Raw genomic sequence first — 23,632 nt, forward strand, 5'->3', positions numbered from 1 at the left:
ACTGCCGCGTACCCCCACCCCCTCACCCCCGCTTTACTGTGCGCCCCGCGAGCGGCGGGCGGCCTGATTCACGACCCACGAGGCTGGCGCTGACATCGCCACCGCGGCCTCACGGGGCGCTGCCCAATTGCCGCTGCGAGGTGAAAACGGGTCGCGGCGCGGCACGGCGATGACATCATCATCACTGATGCAGTGGCCCAGGGCACTGCCAGTTTGATCCCCCGCTTACTCACGCGCAATTTTGCGGATGCAGTGGTGCCCAAACCACCCCCCCTGCCCTCCCCATCGTTAGGGAGGCCCAAACAATGTTAAGGTCTCCCCCTGAAGCTGTTGGGATGGAATGGAGAACCTAGGAGAATCCAATTGGAGTCACCTCAGTGAAAATTGGTCACTGGCTGATCGTTCATTGATGGCAGTTGGGCATCGGTTCAGCAGCGTTGCAAGGTAGTGTGCCAGTTCTCTGTCAAGGTGCCAGCAAATAGAGCAACATAAATAGGCAGATAAATGACACTGACACTACTCTCCCTCTAATGTTCACTCTACGTCTGGAACTACCATGGCTGGAAGTCAACACCTGGGAGTCGTTTCAAATACCATGTTAGGTACTTACCAGCAGTTTCCACAAAAGATGCTGGAAGAAGACCCAGGGACTTCAGGTGTTTGGGAGTGGCAGCTGAGAGTGACATGATCTCCCCCACACCCTCATGGAAGCCTTCATTGGCCCCACCTCGTAATAGGTACGTTTGGTTTGCATACTGCATGTCATACTGAATGTGCCCCATTTCATGGTGGATAGTTAAAAAGTCTTCCATGGCAACTTTTGTGCACATTTTAATCCTGCATTTAAAACAAATAGATATTTATTTAGTATTTTAGGTTGAATTTTTCTCACCATTTCTTTTCATTGTAGAGAATCCCCTCCAAGATGCATTTTTTGATGTCTATCTTTATCTTGACTGCTGCCCCTTCCTCATCAGATTGTAAACTGTTCATTTTCAGTACGACAAGCTGATAATAGTTTTCCCACTCCAGTAATGGAACACCCCACTTTCATATCTGAGCTAGAATAAAACTCCCCCCCCCTCCGCCCCAGTGAAGTCAGCGACAGGACTTAAACACATAGGGTCAACAATTCTGGAGTGTAGTAGGCAGGTGCACTGGGTAGGTCAGGTGGGAGTGCTGGTGGGTATGACCTGTCTCCACTGGGCCTTGGCCACTCAGACTGAGGTTGGGACAGGCGCCTCGAGCACCCACCCACCCACTCCCCCATTATACTGGCATCAGAGGAAGGTTAATAAAGGATGATATCAGGGCAGTTGTGAGAGACAATATTGGCTCTAATGAACAAAATGTTAAATCATTGTGGGTGGAGATTAGAGATAGTAAGGGGAAAAAGTCACTGGTGGGCATAGTTTATAGGCCCCCAAATAATAACTTCACGGTGGGGCGGGCAATAATCAAGGGAATAATGGAGGCATGTGAAAAAGGAACGGCAGTAGTCATGGGGGATTTTAACCTACATATCGATTGGTCAACTCAAATCGCACGGGGTAGCCTGGAGGAGGAATTCATAGAATGCATATGGGATTGTTTCTTAGAACAGTATGTAACAGAACCTACAAGGGAGCAAGCTATCTTAGATCTGGTCTTGTGTAATGAGACAGGAAAAATAAACGATCTCCTAGTAAAAGATCCTCTCGAAATGAGTGATCACAATATGGTTGAATTTGTAATACAGATTGAGGGTAAGGAAGTTGTGTCAGAAACGAGCGTACTATGCTTAAACAAAAGGGACTACAGTGGGATGAGGGCAGAGTTGGCTAAAGCAGACTGGAAACAAGGACTAAACGGTGGCACAATTGAGGAACAGTGGAGGACTTTTAAGGAGCTCTTTCATAGTGCTCAACAAAAATATATTCCAGTGAAAAAGAAGGGTGGTAAGAGAAGGGATAACCAGCCGTGGATAATCAAGGAAATAAAGGAGAGTATCAAATCAAAGACTAATGCATATAAAGTGGCCAAGGTGAGTGGGAAACTAGAGGATTGGGAAAATTTTAAACAACAGCAAAGAATGACTAAAAAAGCAATAAAGAAAGGAAAGATAGATTACGAAGGTAAACTTGCGCAAAACATAAAAACAGATAGTAAAAGTTTTTACAGATATATAAAACGGAAAAGAGTGACTAAAGTAAATGTTGGTCCCTTAGAAGATGAGAAGGTGGATTTAATAATGGGAAATGTGGAAATGGCTGAGACCTTAAACAATTATTTTGCTTCGGTCTTCACAGTGGAAAACACAAAAACCATGCCAAACATTGCTGGTCACGGGAATGTGGGAAGGGACGACCTTGAGACAATCACTATCACTAGGGGGGTAGTGCTGGAGAGGCTAATGGGACTCAAGGTAGACAAGTCCCCTGGTCCTGATGAAATGCATCCCAGGGTATTAAAAGAGATGGCGGAAGTTATAGCAGATGCATTCGTTATAATCTACCAAAATTCTCTGGACTCTGGGGAGGTACCAGCGGATTGGAAAGCAGCTAATGTAACGCCTCTGTTTAAAAAAGGGGGCAGGCAAAAGCCGGTTAGTTTAACATTTGTAGTGGGGAAAATGCTTGAAACTATCATTAAGGAAGAAATAGCGGGACATCTCGATAGGAATAGTGCAATCAAGCAGACGCAGCATGGATTCATGAAGGGGAAATCATGTTTAACTAATTTACTGGAATTCTTTGAGGATATAACGAGCATGGTGGATAGAGGTGTACCGATGGATGTGGTGTATTTAGATTTCCAAAAGGCATTCGATAAGGTGCCACACAAAAGGTTACTGCAGAAGATAGAGGTACGCGGAGTCAGAGGAAATGTATTAGCATGGATAGAGAATTGGCTGGCGAACAGAAAGCAGAGAGTCGGGATAAATGGGTCCTTTTCGGGCTGGAAATTGGTGGTGTGCCACAGGGATCGGTGCTGGGACCACAACTGTTTAAAATATACATAGATGACCTGGAAGAGGGGACAGAGTGTAGTGTAACAAAATTTGCAGATGACACTAAGATTAGTGGGAAAGCGGGTTGTGTAGAGGACACAGAGAGTCTGCAAAGAGATTTGGATAGGTTAAGCGAATGGGCGAAGGTTTGGCAGATGGAATACAATGTCGGAAAGTGTGAGGTCATCCACCTTGGGAAAAAAAACAGTAAAAGAGAATATTATTTGAATGGGGAGAAATTACAACATGCTGAGATGCAGAGGGAACTGGGGGTCCTTGTGCATGAAACATGAATCCCAAAAAGTTAGTTTGCAGGTGCAGCAGGTAATCAGGAAGGTGAATGGAATGTTGGCCTTCATTGCGAGAGGGATAGAGTACAAAAGCAGGGAGGTCCTGCTGCAACTGTATAAGGTATTGGTAAGGCCGCACCTGGAGTACTGCGTGCAGTTTTGGTCACCTTACTTAAGGAAGGATATACTGGCTTTGGAGGGGATACAGAGACGATTCACTAGGCTGATTCCGGAGATGAGTGGGTTACCTGATGATGATAGATTGAGTAGACTGGGTCTTTACTCGTTGGAGTTCAGAAGGATGAGGGGTGATCTTATAGAAACATTTAAAATCATGAAAGGGATAGACAAGATCGAGGCAGAGAGGTTGTTTCCACTGGTAGGGGAGACTAGAACTAGGGGGCACAGCCTCAAAATACGGGGGAGCCAATTTAAAACTGAGTTGAGAAGGAATTTCTTCTCCCAGAGGGTTGTGAATCTGTGGAATTCTCTGCCCAAGGAAGCAGTTTAGGCTAGCTCATTGAATGTATTCAAGTCACAGATAGATAGATTTTTAACCAATAAGGGAATTAAGGGTTACGGGGAGAGGGCGGGTAAGTGGAGCTGAGTCCACGGCCAGATCAGCCATGATTTTATTGAATGGCGGAGCAGGCTCGAAGGGCTAGATGGCCTACTCCTGTTCCTAATTCTTATGTTCTTATGTAGGTCACACCATCCACCATGCCTCACTTGGTCATCACACAAACGATGCATGTGTACGTGAGCCAGGAAAGCTTTTCAGCAGAAGCACACCCAACATGTGAGTATCCCAACTGTAACCTTTTATTTTCAGACGGAATTATTCACCACACCCCATCCCAACCCCTCCCCCCACCCCGCAACCCCCCCCACCCCGCCCCACTCCACCCCTCCCCATCCCATCCTACCCCTCCCCACCCCTCCCCTGCCCTCCCCCATCCCATGTTCCAGTGTACAGCAGGTGCAGCTCTGCACAGTCAGTACCTGAAGTCCTCCCCATTGCCCATATCCCATGCTGTTGGATGACAGACAACTTTACGGCCATCAGTCGGTAGTTCGATCATGGAAAAATTCCAAAAATAATCATTCATCGGTTGTAGGCCCAAAGATTGAAAGAATTCGTCTGACTTCTGAAACATTTTTTTTGGTTTCCAACCCTATAATCACAAGGAAACAATTTAACAAGACGTTACAGAACCTGCCTCGGTTCCATTTAACCAGTCACTGGCTGGGCAGCTAACACAGGGCTGCTTACTGCAGCAATATGAACATGTGCGAACAATTTCTCTTGGTAATATCTTGGATTGGTAGAATTGATAGAAAGGAATATGTAGTGTTAGCAAAAGGTGCAATTTTATAATGATAACACTGTGGTTGAATGGTGACACTGCCTGCAGTTCTGATACAATTTGCTGGGACATGACAGACTATACCTGTAATACTGTACCTGTATACTGTACCTGTAATACAGTAGCTGTAATACTGTACCTGTAATACAGTACCTGTATACTGTACCTGTAATACAGTAGCTGTAATACTGTACCTCTAATACTGTGCCTGTAATACAGAACCTGTAATACAGTACCTGTAATATAGTAGCTGTAATAATGTACCTGCAATACAGTATGTGTAATACTGTACCTGTAATACAGTACCTGTACACTGTACCTATAATACAGTAGCTGTAATACTGTACCTGTTATACTGTGCCTGTAATACAGAACCTGTAATACAGTACCTGTAATACAGTAGCTGTAATACTGTACCTGTAATACAGTATGTGTAATACTGTACCTGTAATACTGTACCTGTGTACTGTACCTGTAATACAGTAGCTGTAATACTGTACCTGTAATACTGTACCTGTAATATTGTACCTGTATACTGTACCTGTAATACAGTAGCTGTAATACTGTACCTGTAATATTGTACCTGTAATACAGTAGCTGTAATACTGTACCTGTATACCGTACATATAATAGAGTAGCTGTAATACTGTAACTGTATACTGTACCTGTAATACAGTAGCTGTAATACTGTACTTGTAATACTGTACCTGTAATACAGTAGCTGTAATACTGTAGCTGTAATACTGTACCTGTAATACAGTATGTGTAATACTGTACCTGTATACTGTACCTATAATACAGTAGCTGTAATACTGCAACTGTATACTGTACCTGTAATACAGTAGCTGTAATACTGTACTTGTAATACTGTACCTGTAATATAGTAGCTGTAATACTGTAGCTGTAATACTGTACCTGTAATACAGTATGTGTAATACTCTACCTGTAATACTGTACCTGTAAGAATGTACCTGTAATACAGTAGCTGTAATACTGTACCTGTAATACAGTATGTGTAATACTGTACCTATAATACTGTACCTGTAATACTGTACCTGTAATACAGTAGCTGGAGTACAGTAGCTGTAATACTGTACCTGTAATTCAGTATGTGTAATACTGTACCTATAATAATGTACCTGTAATACAGTATGTGTAATATTGCACCTAAAATACTGTACCTATAATACTGTACCTGTAATACTGTACCTGTAATACAGTATGTGTAATACTGTACCTATAATACAGTACCCATAATACAGTACCTGTAATACTGTACCTGTAATACAGTAGCTGGAGTACAGTGGCTGTAATACTGTACCTGTAATACAGTACCTGTAATTCAGTGCCTGTAATACGACACCTGAGGCAGGCACATCCACAGTATACCAGGGAGCTGTGGATGATTGACCAGCCAGTCTGCGCTATTGATCAGGCTTGGAATGGTAGATTGTCATTAAACATTCGATCCTTTAGTCCAGACCGACCAATCCAGTCACTGTCCCAATAGGTTGGGTGATCCTATTGGACAAGCAGTGGGAAGCGTACCCCTGCTTCCTGGTTGTGGGCTGTACATTTTTTGCTGGTTGCACTCCAAGAACAGCCCCTGCACACTCTTGGCGATATAAGAACATAAGAAATATGGGCAGGAGTCGGCCATTCGGCCCCTCGAGCCTGCTCTGCCAGTCAATAAGATCATGGCTGATCTGATCATAGACTCAGCTCCACTTCCCCGGCCGCCTCCCATGACCCTTTAGTCTCTTATCGCTCAATAACCCTCTAAACCTTGGTTGTTGCCAACTTGTGGCCACATTTTCTGCACTTCAGTAAGTGGTGCTGTCTCCTACGGGAAGAGATCACACACTTAGTATCAACAAAATAGAAATTCGATGTGGACGTTTGGATTGAAGGCTATTAAACACTCCGAGTATAGGAAGGGCATGCTGTATTTGAAATAGTATAAATCCATGAACATTCTTAGTATAGGAAAGACATGGCAGTCAACGTACCTGTTTCACCATTTCAGGCGTCACATCTATGTCCTCCTGTCCTGGATATGGAATTGACCAAGGATAAAGGTTTCCCCAAAACCTTCCCCACATGTCACCTGAAGAGAAACCAGACGTTACATGGGAATGCCGCTAAGATGGTGGTGCCTCATGGTGTACAATATTTATAGCAGGTGCGGAAAAGGCAATATACTGTCAGGGGCCTGGCAAGGTAACAGTATCATCGACTACGATTGCATTGCCATAAAAAGATGATCTTTCAACCAGTCCCACATTTACCATCCGTACTTACAGGCCTTCACACAGCCTCACTGCTCTCCCATTGCACTAGGGCAGATCCACATTTCAGCAGGGCACACATTCCACAAAAAAGAAAGACTTGCATTTATATAGCGCCTTTCATGACCTCAAGACATCCCAAAGCACCTTACGGTCAATTAAATCATTTTTCTTTGGAAGTGTAGTCACTGTTATAATGTCGGAAACCAATTTGGCGGCCATTGTGCACACAGCAAGCTCTCACAAATAGCAATGTGATATTGACCAGATCATCTGCTTTTTTAGCGAGATTGGTTGAGGGATAAATATTTGCCGGGACACCATGGAGAGCGACCCTGCTTGTCTTCGAATAGTGCTATGGGATATTTTACCTGAGAGAGCAGACAGGGCTTCAGGTAGTGTCTCATCTGAAAGATGACAACTCTGACAGCCAGTACTGGAGTGTCAGCCTCGAGTTTATGCTCAAGTCCCTGGAGTGGGGCTTAGCCCCACAACCTTCTGACCCAGAGGTGAGGGTGATACCCACTGAGCCACAGCTGACACTTTGCAAGTGTAAGTCACGTACTCACATCTGGCAAGAGTTTGACACATCGAACCATTGTAATACAAACAGGGATACTGACTGACACCGAGGCTGGGCTTCATAAGAACATAAGAACATAAGAAATAGGAACAGGAGTCGGCCATTTGGCCCCTCAAGCCTACTCCGCCATTCAATAAGATCATGGCTGATCCGATCATGGGCTCAGCTCCACTTCCCCGCCCTCTCCCCATAACCCTTGACTCCCTTATCATTCAAAATCTGTCTATCTCTGCCTTAAATATATTCAATGACCCAGGATCCACAGCACTCTGGGGCAGAGAATTCCACAGATTTACAACCCTCAGAGAAGAAATTCCTACTCATCTCAGTTTTAAATGGGTGACCCCTTTTTCTGAGACTATGTCCCTAGTTTTAGTTTTCCTCTCTGCATCCACCTTGTCGAGCCCCCTCATTATCTTATATGTTTCGATAAGATCACCTCTCATTCTTCTGAACTCCAATATGTATAGGCCCAACCTACTCAACCTATCTTCATAAGTCAAGCCCCTCATCTCTGGAATCAACCTAGTGAACCTTCTCTGAACAGCCTCTAATGCAAATATATCCTTCCTTAAATACGGAGACCAAAACTGTACGCAGTACTCCAGGTGTGGCCTCACCAACACCCTGTACAGTTGTAGCAGGACTTCTCTGCTTTTATACTCCATCCCCCTTGGCTTCCTGATTACTTGCTGTACCTGCATACTAACTTTTTGTGTTTCATGCACAAGGACCCCCAGGTCCCTCTCTATTGCAGCACTTTGCAAATTTTCTCCATTTAAATTATAATTTGCTTATTTATTTTTTCTGCCAAAGTGGATCACCTCACATTTTCCCACATTGTACTCCATCTGCCAAACTTTTGCCCACTCACTTAGCCTGTCTATATCCCTTTGCAGATTTTTTTGTTCTACTCACAATTTGCTTTCCCACCCATCTTTGTATCATCAGCAAACTTGGCTACATTACACTCAGTCCCTTTATCCAAACCATTAATATAGATTGTAAATAGTTGGGGTCCCAGCACTGATCCCTGCGGCACCCCACTAATCACTGTTTGCCAATCGGAAAATGACTCATTTATACCGACACCCTGTTTTCTATTAGTTAGCCAGTCCTCTGTCCATGCTAATAAGTTACCCCCAGCCCTGTGAATTTTTGTCTTGTGCAGTAACCTTTTATGTGGCACATTATCGAATGCCTTCTGGAAATCCAAATACACCACATAAACTGGTTCCCCTTATCCACCCTGCTCATTACATCCTCAAAATACTCCAGCAAATTTGTCAAACATGATTTCCCTTTCATAAAACCATGCTGACTCTGCTTGATTGAATCATGCTTTTCCAAATGTCCCGCTAATGCTTCCTTAATAATGGACTCCAGCATTTTCCCAACGACAGATGTTAGGCTAACTGGTCTATAGTTTCCTGCTTTTTGTCTGCCTCCTTTTTTAAATCGGGGTGTCACATTTGCAGTTTTCCAATCTGCTGGGACCTCCCCAGAATCCAGGGAACTTTGGTAGATTACAACCAATGCATCCACTATCTCTGCAGCCACTTCTCTTAAGACCCTAGGATGTAAGGCATCAGGTCCAGGGGACTTGTCCACCTTTAGTCCCATTATTTTACCGAGTACTACTTCTTTAGTGATACTGATTGTATTAAGTTCCTCCCTACCTATAGCCCCTTGATTATCCACTATTGGGATGTTTTTAGTGTCTTCGACCGTGAAGACCGACACTAAATATTTGTTCAAAGTCTCTGCCATTCCTTGTTCCACATTATTAATTCCCCAGTCTCATCCTCTAGGGGAGCAACATTTACTTTAGCCACTCTTTTCCTTTTTATGTACCTGTAGAAACTCTTACTATCTGTTTTTATATTTCGTGCTAGTTTACTCTCATAATCTATCTTCCCTCTTTTTATTATTTTTTTAGTCGTTCTTTGCTGGCTTTTAAAAGCTTCCCAATTCTCTGGCCTCCTACGAGTATTGGCCACATTGCATGCCCTTGTTTTCAATTTGATACGATCCCTTATTTCCTTAGTTAGCCACGGATGATTATCCCTTTTCTTACAGTCTTTCCTTCTCATTGGGATATATTTATGTTGCGAGTTACGAAATACCTCCTTAAATGTCTGCCACTGCTCATCAACTGTCGCACTTTTTAATCTATTTTCCCAGTCCACTTTAGCCAACTCTGTCCTCATACCTTTGTAGTCTCCTTTATTTAAGCTTAGGACATTGGTTAGAGAAGCAACTTTTTCACCCTCGAACTGAATTTGAAATTTAACCATGCTATGGTCACTCATTCCTAGAGGATCCTTTACTACGAGATCATTTATTAATCCTGTTTCATTACACAGTACCAGATCTAAGATAGGCTGCTCCCTGGTTGGTTCCGCAATGTACTGTTCAAGGAAACTATCCCGGAGACACTCTATGAACTCTTCCTCAAAGCTACCCTGGCCAATTTGCTTTGTCAAATCAATATGAAGGTTAAAATCGCCCATGATTATTGCCATTCCTTTATTACAAGCCTCCATTATTTCTTGATTTATACTCCGTCCAACAGTGTAGCTACTGTTAGGGGGCCTACAGACTATACCCACCAGCGACTTTTTCCCCTTATTATTCCTTATCACCCAAACTGATTCAACATCTTGATCCTCTGAGCCAATATCGTTTCTCACTAACACAGTGAACTTTATTATCAGTGCTACACCACCTCCTTTTCCTTTCTGTCTGTCCTTCCGATGTGTCAAATACCCCTGAATATTTAGTTCCCAGTCCTGGTCACCTTGCAACCACGTCTCTGTAACGGCTATCAGATCATACCCATTTGTATCTATTTGTGCCGTCAACTCATCTATTCTGTTACGAATGCTATATGCATTCAAATAAAGAGTTTGAAATTTGTTTTCTTACTATTTTTCCTGCTTTGACCCCACTTTCTGATTCACCTTTATATTTATACACTCGGTCCCTTCCTGGCACGTTCTGGTTTTCATTTCCCCCAGTGCTACCCTGATCTACTGCCTTCTCCTTGTTCTTTAACTTTTTACATTTTCACTCACCTGGACCCTCCCTCACACTAATTCGTTTAAAGCCCTCTCTACAGCCCGAGTTATTTGATTGGCCAGGACTCTAGTCCCAGCACAGTCTAAGTGGAGCTCCCTCTTACCCCAGTACTGGTGCCAGTGTCCCAGGAACCAAAACCCATTTCTCCCACACCAGTCTTTGAGCCCCGTGTTTAACTCTCTGATCTTATTTACCCGATGCAAATTTGCTCGTGGCTCGGGTAGTAATCCAGAGATTATTACCTTTGTGGTTCTGCTTTTTAATTTGGCCCCTAGCTGCTCATACTCTCTCAGCAGAACCTCTTTCTTTGTCCTATCGATGTTGTTGGTGCCCACGTGGACCACGGCAACTGGATCTTCCCCCTCCCTCTCCAAGTTCCTCTCCAGCCCTGAGTGAGAAGATGTCCTTAACCCTGGCACCGGGCAGGCAACACAGCCTTCGGGACTCACGCTCTCGGCGGCAGAGAACTGTATCTATCCCCCTATTGATATAGGGGGGGATCATTAGGGGGATAGATACAACATTTACCACTACAACATTTCTTTTTACTCCCCCCACTTGAATGGCCCCCTGTACCACGGTGCTGTGGTCAGTTTGATCATCCTCCCTGCACTCCAGCTGATATCGCAGTCGATAAGCAGCACCCTAGCTGATGTCGCAGTTCTATAAGTAGCACACGAGCTGATATCGCAGTGCTATAAGTAGCATACGAGCTGATATCGCAGTGCTATAAGCAGCACCCTAGCTGATATCGCAGTGCTATAAGCAGCACCTTAGCTGATATCGCAGTCTATAAGCAGCACCCTAGCTGATATCGCAGTGCTATAAGCAACCACCCTAGCTGATATCGCAGTGCTATAAGCAGCACCCTAGCTAACATCGCAGTGCTATAAGCAACCACCCTAGCTAACATCGCAGTGCTATAAGCAACCACCCTAGCTAACATCGCAGTGCTATAAGCAACCACCCTAGCTAACATCGCAGTGCTATAAGCAACCACCCTAGCTAACATCGCAGTGCTATAAGCAACCACCCTAGCTGATATCGCAGTGCTATAAGCAACCACCCTAGCTAACATCGCAGTGCTATAAGCAACCACCCTAGCTGATATCGCAGTGCTATAAGCAACCACCCTAGCTAACATCGCAGTGCTATAAGCAACCACCCTAGCTGATATCGCAGTGCTATAAGCAACCACCCTAGCTAACATCGCAGTGCTATAAGCAACCACCCTAGCTGATATCGCAGTGCTATAAGCAACCACCCTAGCTAACATCGCAGTGCTATAAGCAACCACCCTAGCTAACATCGCAGTGTTATAAGCAACCACCCTAGCTAACATCGCAGTGCTATAAGCAACCACCCTAGCTAACATCGCAGTGCTATAAGCAACCACCCTAGCTGATATCGCAGTGCTATAAGCAACCACCCTAGCTGATATCGCAGTGCTATAAGCAACCACCCTACCTGATATCGCAGTGCTATAAGCAGCACCTTAGCTGATATCGCAGTGCTATAAGCAACCACCCTAGCTGATATCGCAGTGCTATAAGCAACCACCCTACCTGATATCGCAGTGCTATAAGCAGCACCTTAGCTGATATCGCAGTGCTATAAGCAGCACCTTAGCTGATATCGCAGTCTATAAGCAGCACCCTAGCTGATATCGCAGTGCTATAAGCAACCACCCTAGCTGATATCGCAGTGCTATAAGCAACCACCCTAGCTAAAATCGCAGTGCTATAAGCAACCACCCTAGCTAACATCGCAGTGCTATAAGCAACACCCTAGCTAACATCGCAGTGCTATAAGCAACCACCCTAGCTAACATCGCAGTGCTATAAGCAACCACCCTAGCTAACATCGCAGTGCTATAAGCAACCACCCTAGCTGATATCGCAGTGCTATAAGCAACCACCCTAGCTGATATCGCAGTGCTATAAGCAACCACCCTAGCTAACATCGCAGTGCTATAAGCAACCACCCTAGCTGATATCGCAGTGCTATAAGCAACCACCCTAGCTAACATCGCAGTGCTATAAGCAACCACCCTAGCTAACATCGCAGTGCTATAAGCAACCACCCTAGCTGATATCGCAGTGCTATAAGCAATCACCCTAGCTAACATCGCAGTGCTATAAGCAACCACCCTAGCTGATATCGCAGTGCTATAAGCAACCACCCTAGCTGATATCGCAGTGCTATAAGCAGCACCCTAGCTAACATCGCAGTGCTATAAGCAACCACCCTAGCTAACATCGCAGTGCTATAAGCAACCACCCTAGCTGATATCGCAGTGCTATAAGTAGCACACGAGCTGATATCACAGTGCTATAAGCAGCACCCTAGCTGATATCGCAGTGCTATAAGAAGCACCCTAGCTGATATCGCAGTGCTATAAGCAGCACCCTACCTGATATCGCAGTGCTATAAGCAGTACCCTAGCTGACATCACAGTGCTATAAGCAGCACCCTAGCTGACATCACAGTGTTATAAGCAGCACCCTAGCTGATATCGCAGTGCTATAAGCAGCACCTTAGCTGATATCGCAGTCTCTAAGCAGCACCCTAGCTGATATCGCAGTGCTATAAGAAGCACCCTAGCTGATATCGCAGTGCTATAAGCAGCACCCTACCTGATATCGCAGTGCTATAAGCAGCACCCTAGCTGACATCACAGTGCTATAAGCAGCACCCTAGCTGACATCACAGTGTTATAAGCAGCACCCTAGCTGACATCACAGTGTTATAAGCAGCACCCTAGCTGATATCGCAGTCTATAAGCAGCACCCTAGCTGATATCGCAGTGCTATAAGCAACCACCCTAGCTGATATCGCAGTGCTATAAGCAGCACCCTAGCTAACATCGCAGTGCTATAAGCAACCACCCTAGCTAACATTGCAGTGCTATAAGCAACCACCCTAGCTAACATCGCAGTGCTATAAGTAGCACACGAGCTGATATCACAGTGCTATAAGCAGCACCCTAGCTGATATCGCAGTGCTATAAGAAGCACCCTAGCTGATATCGCAGTGCTATAAGCAGCACCCTACCTGATATCGCAGTGCTATAAGCAGCACCCTAGCTGACATCACAGTGCTATAAGCAGCACCCTAGCTGACATCACAGTGTTATAAGCAGCACCCTAGCTGATATCGCAATGCTATAAGCAGCACCCTAGCTGACATCGCAATACTATAAGCGGCACACTAGCTGATATCGCAGTGCTATAAGCAGCACCCTAGCTGACATCACAATGCTATAAGCAGCACCCTAGCTGATATCGCAATGCTATAAGCAGCACCCTAGCTGACATCGCAATGCTATAAGCAGCACCCTAGCTGATATCGCAGTGCTATAAGCAGCACCCTAGCTGACATCGCAATGCTATAAGCAGCACCCTAGCTGATATCGCAGTGCTATATGCAGCACCCTAGCTGACATCGCAATGCTATAAGCAGCACCCTAGCTGATATCGCAGTGCTATAAGCAGCACCCCAGCTGACATCGCAATGCTATAAGCAGCACCCTAGCTGATATCGCAGTGCTATATGCAGCACCCCAGCTGATATCGCAGTGCTATCCCAGGAGGAGTCACAAGCAGTCTTACTTCGGGTAGCACTGTCCCAGTGATGCAATCTGCCAGCAGCTTTGCTTGCTGCTATACCCTCTCCCCAGTGTCTCTTTAACAGTCCACATAGAATTGATTCTTTATGACTCACAATACTATTAGTGTTCCTTTCCTATGACTTACTGTTATCAAGCAGCTGACGTCTGATTCAACTTGTTTTTGTGAATAAGTAAGATTCTTTACTTCAGTTAATGTCATAAGAACATAAGAAATAGGAGCAGGAGTAGGCCATTCAGCCCCTCGAGCCTGCTCCACCATTCAATAAGATCATGGCTGATCTGATCATGGACTCAGCTCCACTTCCCTGCCCGCTCCCTATAACCCCTTATCCCCTTATCATTTAAGAAACTGTCTATTTCTGTCTTAAATTTATTCAATGTCCCGGCTTCCACAGCTCTCTGAGGCAGCGAATTCCACAGATTCACGACCCTCTGAGAGAAGAAATTCCTCCTCATCTCTGTTTTAAATGGGCGGCCCCTATTCTAAGATTATGCCCTCTAGTTCTAGTCTCCCCCATCAGTGGAAACATCCTCTCTGCATCCACCTTGTCAAGCCCTCTCATAATCTTATACATTTCGATAAGATCACCTCTCATTCTTCCGAATTCCAATGAGTAGTGGCCCAACCTACTCAACCTTTCCTCATAAGTCAACCCCCTCTTCCCCGGAATCAACCTGGTGAACCTTCTCTGAACTGCCTCCAAAGCAAGTATATCCTTTCGTAAATATAGAAACCAAAACTGTACGCAGTGTTCCAGGTGTGGCCTCACCAATACCTTGTATAGCTGTAGTAAGACCTGGTGTGTCCTGGTGTGCTTACACCATGGGGAAATACCATCAGGACAAAGAGCAGGGCTCTGCCTAGCAGGAGGGCACATCATTGCCTGTTGAAATCTAAACTGTCAGCAGTGAATGTAAATGATGATTTGGATGTTTAACCAGTCACTGTCCTCAGTGCTCACACCTGCTGCACACCCGACGGCCATCCGAGTGTGTGCTAAAGATCGCAACATGGGCATGCAGTTCACAGACCCTCCCATCAGCTAACACGCCCTGCATGCTGAATCAGGCCATGCCCAGGAGGAGACTAACCAGGTGATGCTCTGATCTGCATACCCTGCGCATCGTGGGGACCAAGTATATATTGGAAGATGAGGAGCTGGCCCTTCACATAGTGGGATTCAGTTCATGCCCGTATTTCATATCAGTTTGCGCAACATTTCCCTAACAATCAGTATCTCCTATAGCCGACTGGCCAGTAGCACTGAAGATGGAGTTACATTAACAGAGGCCGGACTGTGGTATATCATTCTGTTTTTTAAACTTGTGTTCCTTTCCATACAACCGTGGATTACAAAGAATCCTAAACCAAACTTAGGTTTAAAGAAAGGTTGAGCAGGTTGAACCTGTGCTCATTGGAGTTTAGAAGAATGAGAGGTGATCTTATTGAAACATATAAAGCCCCGAGAACACCAGCAGCAGGTCGGGGCCATAAAAGGAGCGGCGTGGAGGCCTGGGGAGCAGCGTGGAGGCCTGGGGAGCAGCGTGGAGGCCTGGGGAGCGGCGTGGAGGCCTGGGGAGCAGCGTGGAGGCCTGGGGCAGCAGTGTGGTAGCCCTTTCAGGGAGCAGCGTGGAGGCGTACTACTCCAGGGAGCAGCACGAGCTGGTGCAGGAGGGCAAAGGCAGCGAAGGGAGATGTCATCAAGGTCCAGGTCGCTGATTGGAGTGTGGGCTGTACAGCAGGAGCGGTGAGGTCGGGGCGAAGGAATGGTGAGAGACTGCAGAGCGATGTGATTGGAGCCCAGGAGAGGCGCGAGTTCGGGGCCAGAAGAGGCGAGGGCCCAGGGGCAGCACGGACCAGCCCACACTGCGATATGTGCGTGCACTAGGTCCATACAGCAAAGCTGGTCTCCAGTCGTCTTGGCTCTTAACCCTTGCCACTGGCCCAAGACCTCGCTCTGTCAAGCCCGCGTGGTGGCTGGTGTGCAACGGTCACCACACGTTAAAAAAATCCACCCACAGGCATCTTCCACACTTCAGGATGTAGTTCGGGATCTGGAATATTAGGTCCTTCATTGAAACACCTGTGAACTTTTTGACAAGGAAGCAAGTCATCCTCGCTTCGAGGGACTGCCCATGATGATGATGATAAGATTCCGAGAGGGTTGGACAGGGTAGATGCAGAGAGGATGTTTCCCATTGTGGGGGAATCTAGAACTAGGGGACATGGTTTCAGAATAAGGGACCGCCCATTTAAGACGGAGATGAGGAAGAATTTCTTCTCTCAGAGGGTTGTAAATCTGTGGAATTCTCTGCGCCAGTGAGCTTTGGAGGCTGGGTCATTGAATATATTTAAGGTGGAGAAAGACAGATTTTTGAGCGATAAGGGAGTAATGGGTTATGGGAAGTGGAGCTGAGCCCATGGTCAGATCAACCATGATCTTATTGAATGGCAGAGCATGCTTGAAGGGCCGAATGGCCGACTCCTGCTCCTATTTTCTATGTTCTTATGCAAATTGTGGCCAAGTGCCCTGTGTGAGTGTTTAGCAGGTGGTAAAAGTATCGAAGAGCATTGACACATCATCTATTCCATCTGCTGCTACTGCAGGCTGGTCCATTCCTTATTCAACAAACGAAAAGGAGCCAGAGTATTCTTCGGCTGAGGAGAGGAATGCAAAATGGTCTTACCCAATAAATGAGCAGGGAGACATCCTGTTGAACTGATACGTTCTGCTCCAAAAGTATCTCTGAGCTTCGCTCTCACATAGGCATGCAGCTCCTTGTACAAAGGCATTATCTAATGGTGACACGGGAATAGGTTGTGGGAAATGTTACTGTTATTGAGTAGCCTGTGGGTTATTCTGTAAAATATATCAGCTGATTCAGCATTGCATCCATAGTTATGATCGAGACCCTGGTTAGTTTAGAACCCAACACAACATACAGGTATCAGCAGATGTCCAGTGGTGTTGTCATGGTGAGTCGGGGATACGCTGTCTGCAGTATGGGTGAACATATACAAGGGTGCTGCCTATAAGAAGTGCAGACTATAGGGAAGACGATTCACAAAGTGCAGATATCAGGAAGGCTCGTTCCGTGCTGCATTCTCTGAATTGTGGAGCCCAGGATTGTCCAATAGAAATCGCTGACTAGCCACAGGTGTTGCTATGGCGATACTGCACTAGGCCAGCACACAATGTCTTGTCTGCAATGCAGGTAAATGTATATTTACTAAAAGATCATCGGCATCATTCAGCTTGAGGCTTTGCAGTCTTTCACTGTCAGTGTTTGCAATTCTGGCATTTTTCCATTTGTGAGCAATACACTCACTTCATCAGGTGAGTGCTCAGAATACACAGGGAGTGGTAACACAATCTACCAGAATAGCCCCTCCCCAATTCCCATCCAGATCCCCCCAGCCCACTCTCCCCCCTCTCCCCCCCTCACTCTCCCCCCCGCGTTCCTCCCTCCCCAATTCTCCATCCAGACCCCTCCCCCCTGCTCTCCCCGCTTTCCCTCTCTCCCCCCGTACTCCCTCCCCCACTCTCCCCCCTCTCCCCTGCCCCCCGCTCTCCCTCCCCCATTCTCTATCCCTCTCCCCCCCGCACTCCATCCAGACCTCCCCCCCACTCTCTATCCAGAGCCCTCCCCCCTCTCCCCTGCCTCCCTCCCCCACTCTCCCACCCACTCTCTATCCAGAACCCCCCCCCCGCTCTCTCCCCTCTCCCCTGCCCCCGCTCTCCCTCCCTCCCCATTCTCCATCCCTTTCGCCTCCACACTCCATCGAGATCCCCCTCGCTCTCCCCCCTCTCACCCCTGCTTTCCCACCCCTCTCTCCATCCCCTCCCCCCCCTCTCCATCCTCTCCCCCCTCTCACCACCCTCTCTCCATCCCTACCCCTTCTCCCCCCCCTCCATCCCCTCCCCCCTCTCCCCCCTCTCTCCATCCCCTCACCCCTCCCCCCGCACTCCATACCCCCTCTCTCTCCCCCCTCTCCACCCCCCCCACCCCCGCGCAGTCCATACCCCCTCTCTCCCCCCCCCCCCCCCAATAACATACAATGACAACTATCTGATTCCCAAGCACGATTTGAAGTGAGGATATTTGAGCTTGTTGGGAATCAGAGGATAAAGTGTGTCTGGAAGCGATCAGACAACCCAAGCGTTCAGCGGGCACGGCAGGGTGTTGGGGATTGTGCTGGAGCTGGGCCCTCTGTGTACTGCTGCATCGTGAAACACTCCAGCTTATGTGATATCAAACATATGATGCATACTTTAAATTAACACCATTTTATATATTATCCTGTTATCATTACACAGCATTATCTGTTAGTTCATCGTTTTAAATTGAAATATCACTGAATTAGACAGCACACTCGATGACATCTGTAAATATCTATGTTCAGTAATAAAGCCAACTAAGTAACTCAGCAGCTGTCTAAAGAAAGGTCTCCTTCAGCACTGAGCGAGTGCCGCACGGTAAATAGGGCCCTGATGTTCTCTCCAATCACCACCGCAGGGATCCTCAGTCACAAACATTTGTGGAACTGCAGATATGGGACATGTTGCAATTGATAGACAATTAATCACAGATTATTTTTCTATATAAGAACATAAGAAATAGGAGCAGGAGTCGGCCATACGACCCCTCTGGCCTGCTCCACCATTCAATACGATCATGGCTGATCTGATCATGGACTCAGCTCCACTTCCCTGCCCGCTCCCCATAACCCTTATTGCTCAAAAATCTGTCGATCTCCACCTTAAATATATTCAATGACCCAGCCTCCACAGCTCTCTGGGGCAGAGAATTCCACAGATTTACAACCCTCTGAAAGAAGAAATTCCTCCTCATCTCAGTTTTAAATGGGCGGCTCCTTATTCTAAGACTATGCCCTCTAGTTTTAGTTTCCCCTATGAGTGGAAATATCCTCTCTGCATCCACCTTGTCGAGCCCCCTCATTATCTTATAAGTTTCAATAAGATCACCTCTCATTCTTCTGGACTCCAATATGTATAGGCCCAACCTACTCAACTTATCTTCATAAGTCAACCCCCTCATCTCCGGAATCAACCTAGTGATCCTTCTCTGAACAGCCTCCAATGCAAGTATATCCTTCCTTAAATACGGAGACCAAAACTGTACGCAGTACTCCAGGTGTGGCCTCACCAATACTCTGTACAATTGTAGCAGGACTTCTCTGCTTTTATACTCTATCCCCCTTGCAATAAAGGCCAACATTCCAGTTGCCTTCCTGATCACTTGCTGTACCTGCATACTAACTTTTTGTGTTTCATGCACAAGGACCCCCAGGTCTCTCTGTACGGCAGCACTTTGCAATTTTTCTCCATTTAAATTATAATGTGCTTTTCTATTATTTTTGCCAAAGTGGATAATCTCATATTTTCTACATACTCCATCGGCCAAATATTTGCCCACTCACTTAGCCTGTCTATAGCCCTTTGCAGATTTCATGTGTCCGCCTCACAATTTGCTTTCCCACCCATCTTTGTATCATCAGCAAACTTGACTACATGAGACTCGGTCCCTTCATCCGAGTCATTAATATAGATTGTAAATCGTTGAGGACCCAGCACCGATCCCTGCGGCACCCCACTAGTCACTGTTTGCCAACGGGAAAATGACCCATTTATCCCAACTCTCTGTTTTCTGTTAGTTAGCCAATCCTCTATCCATGCTAATATATTACGCCAACCCCATGAACTTTTATCTTGTGCAGTAACTTTTTATGTGGCATCTTATCGAATGCCTTGTTTCTCGTAACTTCTAATTTACTGAAAATAAATGAGGAATGGCATGAATCCATGCAAGCTTTCAGATTATAGGCCTGACAGCAACAATTTTCATTGCTACAGAACCTTTAACTTAGAAAATGCCCAAAGGCTCTTTACAAATAAGCATGCAATGGGCATGGAGCCAGGAAAGAAGAGGTTATCAGGGATGGCCAAAAACTGGGTCGCAGGGCTCGGTTTGGAGAGGATTTTTACAGTGTAGAAACAACTGGGCTAAAGGCTCTGCTGCCCATGATGGGGCGAAGGGCCCGAATCAGAGGAAGAGAACATTTGGGAGGAGGCATAGGAGTGGAGGGGACTGAAGAGATAGGCTAGGGTAAGGATCAAGACAATGTGTGCAAAGTCAATGTCTACAGTCCATGTAATCAGACACAAACTGGTTCCTAATGCCCAATACTCTGGGTTTAGTGTAAGGGGACTGATTTGATAAAACAGATCAATTCCATTAACCGTATCAGCATTTCATTTCGAACAAGCAAACGCCTGCATATACCAAATGCTTTGTTGGTTTCAAATTGCTAGCTCCGGTGCCAGGTATTCAGTGAAAGAAATGCTGTGGTGGGTTGTAGCATTCAGTGACATGATAATGAGTGACAATACGGTGCACTCACGGATCAACTTATCCAGCAACCGTTTCACTGGGAAATGCTTCTGTTTTTAAGGTATATAGGAGAGGGGTTATCACCAGTGACTCATCTTACCAGGGGTCACAATCTCAGAATAAGGGGTCAGCTATTTAGGACTGAGATGAGGAGAAACTTCTTCACTCAGAGGGTGGTGAATCTTTGGAATTCTCTACCACAGAGGGCTGTGGAGGCTCAGTCTTTGAGTATATTGCGGAGGTGGATAGATTTTTGGATATTAAGGGAATCAAGGGATATGGGGACAGTGCAGGAAAGTGGAGTTAAGGTCGAAGATCAGATATGATCTTATTAAATGGTGGAGCAGGCTCGAGGGGCCGTATGGCCTACTCCCACTCCTAATTCTTATGTTCTTTATGCAGATGACTTTGTAACAATTGGTAGAATTATCGATAAGAACAAAAATTGCTAATCTTGATCATAGGTGAAAGGATATTTTTGAACCTAATCCACCCAGAAAGGGACTGAAGACATGTTTGAACAGTCAGGGCAGGCGTCCCATGGGGTGTTTACACTGTGGGGTGTTCAGAGAGCTGGAATCCCAGCCGCTACCTTCACCTGACCCTGACTCCCTCCCAAATCTCCAGTTAATTGTAATAAGAGTGGCAGGTGACCATTCCTGGAGCAGAATCACTCGCCCTGCTGGCTTACTGTAATCGTACAGTGGGACCCTGCCACTTCCAGCAAGCGAGAGAGATTAAGTCCTGATTTAAAGGTGTCGAGGAAGCTTCAATTCTACTTCACACTGTAGTTGATCCACATAGCAACACCAATCAATCCCCTGTGATCAACTGATCAATCTGAGATCAAGGGGTTGTCTTATGAAGAAAGGTTGAGTAGGTTGGGCCTATACACATTGGAGTTTAGGACAATGAGAGGTGATCTTATTGAAATGTATAAGATTCTGAGGGGACTTGACAGGTTAGTGCAGAGAGGATGTTTCCCATCGTGGGGGAATCTAGAACTAGGAGGCATGGTCTCAGAATAAGGGGCCGCCCATTTAAAACTGAGATGAGGAGGAATTTCTTCTGTCAGAGGGTTGTAAATCTGTGGAATGCTCTGCCCCAGAGAGCTGTGGAGGCTGGGTCACTGAATATATTTAAGGCAGAGATAGACAGACTTTGAACGATAAGGAAGTGAAGGGTTATGGGGCAGGGAAGTGGAGCTGAGCCCATGATCAGATCAGCCATGTTCTTATTGCATGGTGGAGCAGGCTCGAGGGGCCGTATGGCCTACTCCTGCTCCTATTTCTTAAGTTCTTATGTTCTTGCCATGTGCCTATTACAACGTTAAGCCCGTAATGGGATCTAGGCCTGCTCAGAGGAGGCCGAGCTCAATACTGGGTGTGTCTGGAGCACATCAGGCAGGATTCCCAGAGTAACCCGGGCTCAACCACAAACCTCTGCTGGGAGGTGGGGGATGGGTGAGCAGGAGAAGATTCCCCTCAGATTGGGATATACTGTAAAAGGAGCAGAAAGCTGGTGGACCTGCCCAGAAATTATTACCCTCTGCCACAATTCTGCTCCACAGCGGTTACAATTACCTTCCAATATAGTCAATTCATTATTTCAGTAAGTGGTCAAATAATTATTTGCTCAAATAATTGACGGGCTTGAGAGACGAGAAGCAGAAACTTCAATCACGAGACTTTAGAATTCCACCCATCGGGGGAAAAGTAGAGACAGAAATTGTGATCAGTGTAAGAAATGAGTTTAACCTCTGACAGCAGTTTGACCACATCTTCCATCAGCTCGTTGCGACTGTACGCAAACTCTCCCACGTCTTCGGTTTCATAGTTTCCCCTCCAGTAATCGCCATAGTCTTCATAGCCTTCAGACAGAACAAACACGCCGATGTTTAATCTCAGGTTCCTCATCTTACTGCTTACCGTCTCAAATGTCAATTATTTAGCTGGTTACCATTCATTTTTGCTGCCTTGTTCTCCAAATCAACATATTCTTCATAGAGCGGTCTCAGTTTTCTCCCTACATTAATTCGCCAACCTTCCCAAGCCCAGAGTCGCTTGTTGTAATCCTTGCTATCAGCCATCACAATGGTCAACCCTGAATAAAAGCAAGAGGATGAGGAACAATCGTGTAGCGTCATCATCAACAGAAAGGCAAGCTCTCAAATAATCCTTCAGAGTGAAAGTCGTGGCCTACTCTATCATCGTCAGTCTCTTCCTGGCCTGGCCATTCTATCGGTGACCATATTGCCATTTTACTGATCTCGGGAGTACTGCTTTTCAGCACTGCTGAAACATCTATTATTGACTTTGGCAACCTGTACTAGAAAAGTGACCATCAAACATCGGCTTGGCTCCAGTGACAACACATTTGCCTCTGAAACAGAAGATTGTGAGTTCAAGACCCATACACCCCAACCCTTTCCCTTGAGCACATAAGCTAGACTGATGCAGGGCAGTATTGAATGAGTGCCGCACTGTCGGAGGATCAGTACTGAGGGAGCGCCGCACTATTGGAGAGTCAGTACAGAGGGAGCGCCACACTGGCGGAGGGGCAGTACTGAGGGAGTGCTGCACTGTCGGAGGGGCAGTACTGAGGGAGTGCCGCACTGGCGGAGGGGCAGTACTGAGGGAGCGCCGCACTGTCGGAGGGGCAGTACTGAGGGAGCGCCGCACTGTCGGAGGGTCAGTATTGAGGGTGCTCTGCACTGTCGGAAGGGCAGTACTGAGGGAGTGCTGCACTGTCGGAGGGGTAGTACTGAGGGAGCGCTGCACTGTTGGGGGGGGCAGTGCTGAGGGAGCGCCGCACTGTCAGAAGGGCTGTACTAAAGGAGCGTTGCACTATCGGAGGGGCAATAATGAGGGAGTGCTGCACTGTCAGAGTGGAGGTACTGAGGGAGTGCTGCACTGTCAGAGTGGAGGTACTGAGGGAGTGCTGCACTGTCGGAGGGGCAGTACTGAGGGAGTGCTGCACTGTCGGAGGG

At 46.3% G+C, this 23,632-nt stretch overlaps 1 protein-coding gene across 1 annotated transcript in view; it reads right to left on the reverse strand.

Moving 5' to 3' along the window:
* Positions 1-23,632, reverse strand: part of ace2 (angiotensin I converting enzyme 2) — a 131,037-nt gene that overhangs the window by 91,999 nt on the left and 15,406 nt on the right. Inside the window, exons 4-9 of the mRNA XM_070892794.1 lie at positions 22,603-22,746; positions 22,401-22,513; positions 16,918-17,026; positions 6,656-6,753; positions 4,282-4,454; positions 611-837 (exon numbers count right to left, since the gene is read on the reverse strand). Coding sequence (XP_070748895.1) covers positions 611-837; positions 4,282-4,454; positions 6,656-6,753; positions 16,918-17,026; positions 22,401-22,513; positions 22,603-22,746 — 864 coding nt within the window. The remainder of the gene's footprint in view (positions 1-610; positions 838-4,281; positions 4,455-6,655; positions 6,754-16,917; positions 17,027-22,400; positions 22,514-22,602; positions 22,747-23,632) is intronic.

Source organism: Pristiophorus japonicus, chromosome 11 (assembly GCF_044704955.1).
Source record: "Pristiophorus japonicus isolate sPriJap1 chromosome 11, sPriJap1.hap1, whole genome shotgun sequence".
Taxonomy (NCBI): Eukaryota; Metazoa; Chordata; class Chondrichthyes; family Pristiophoridae; genus Pristiophorus; species Pristiophorus japonicus.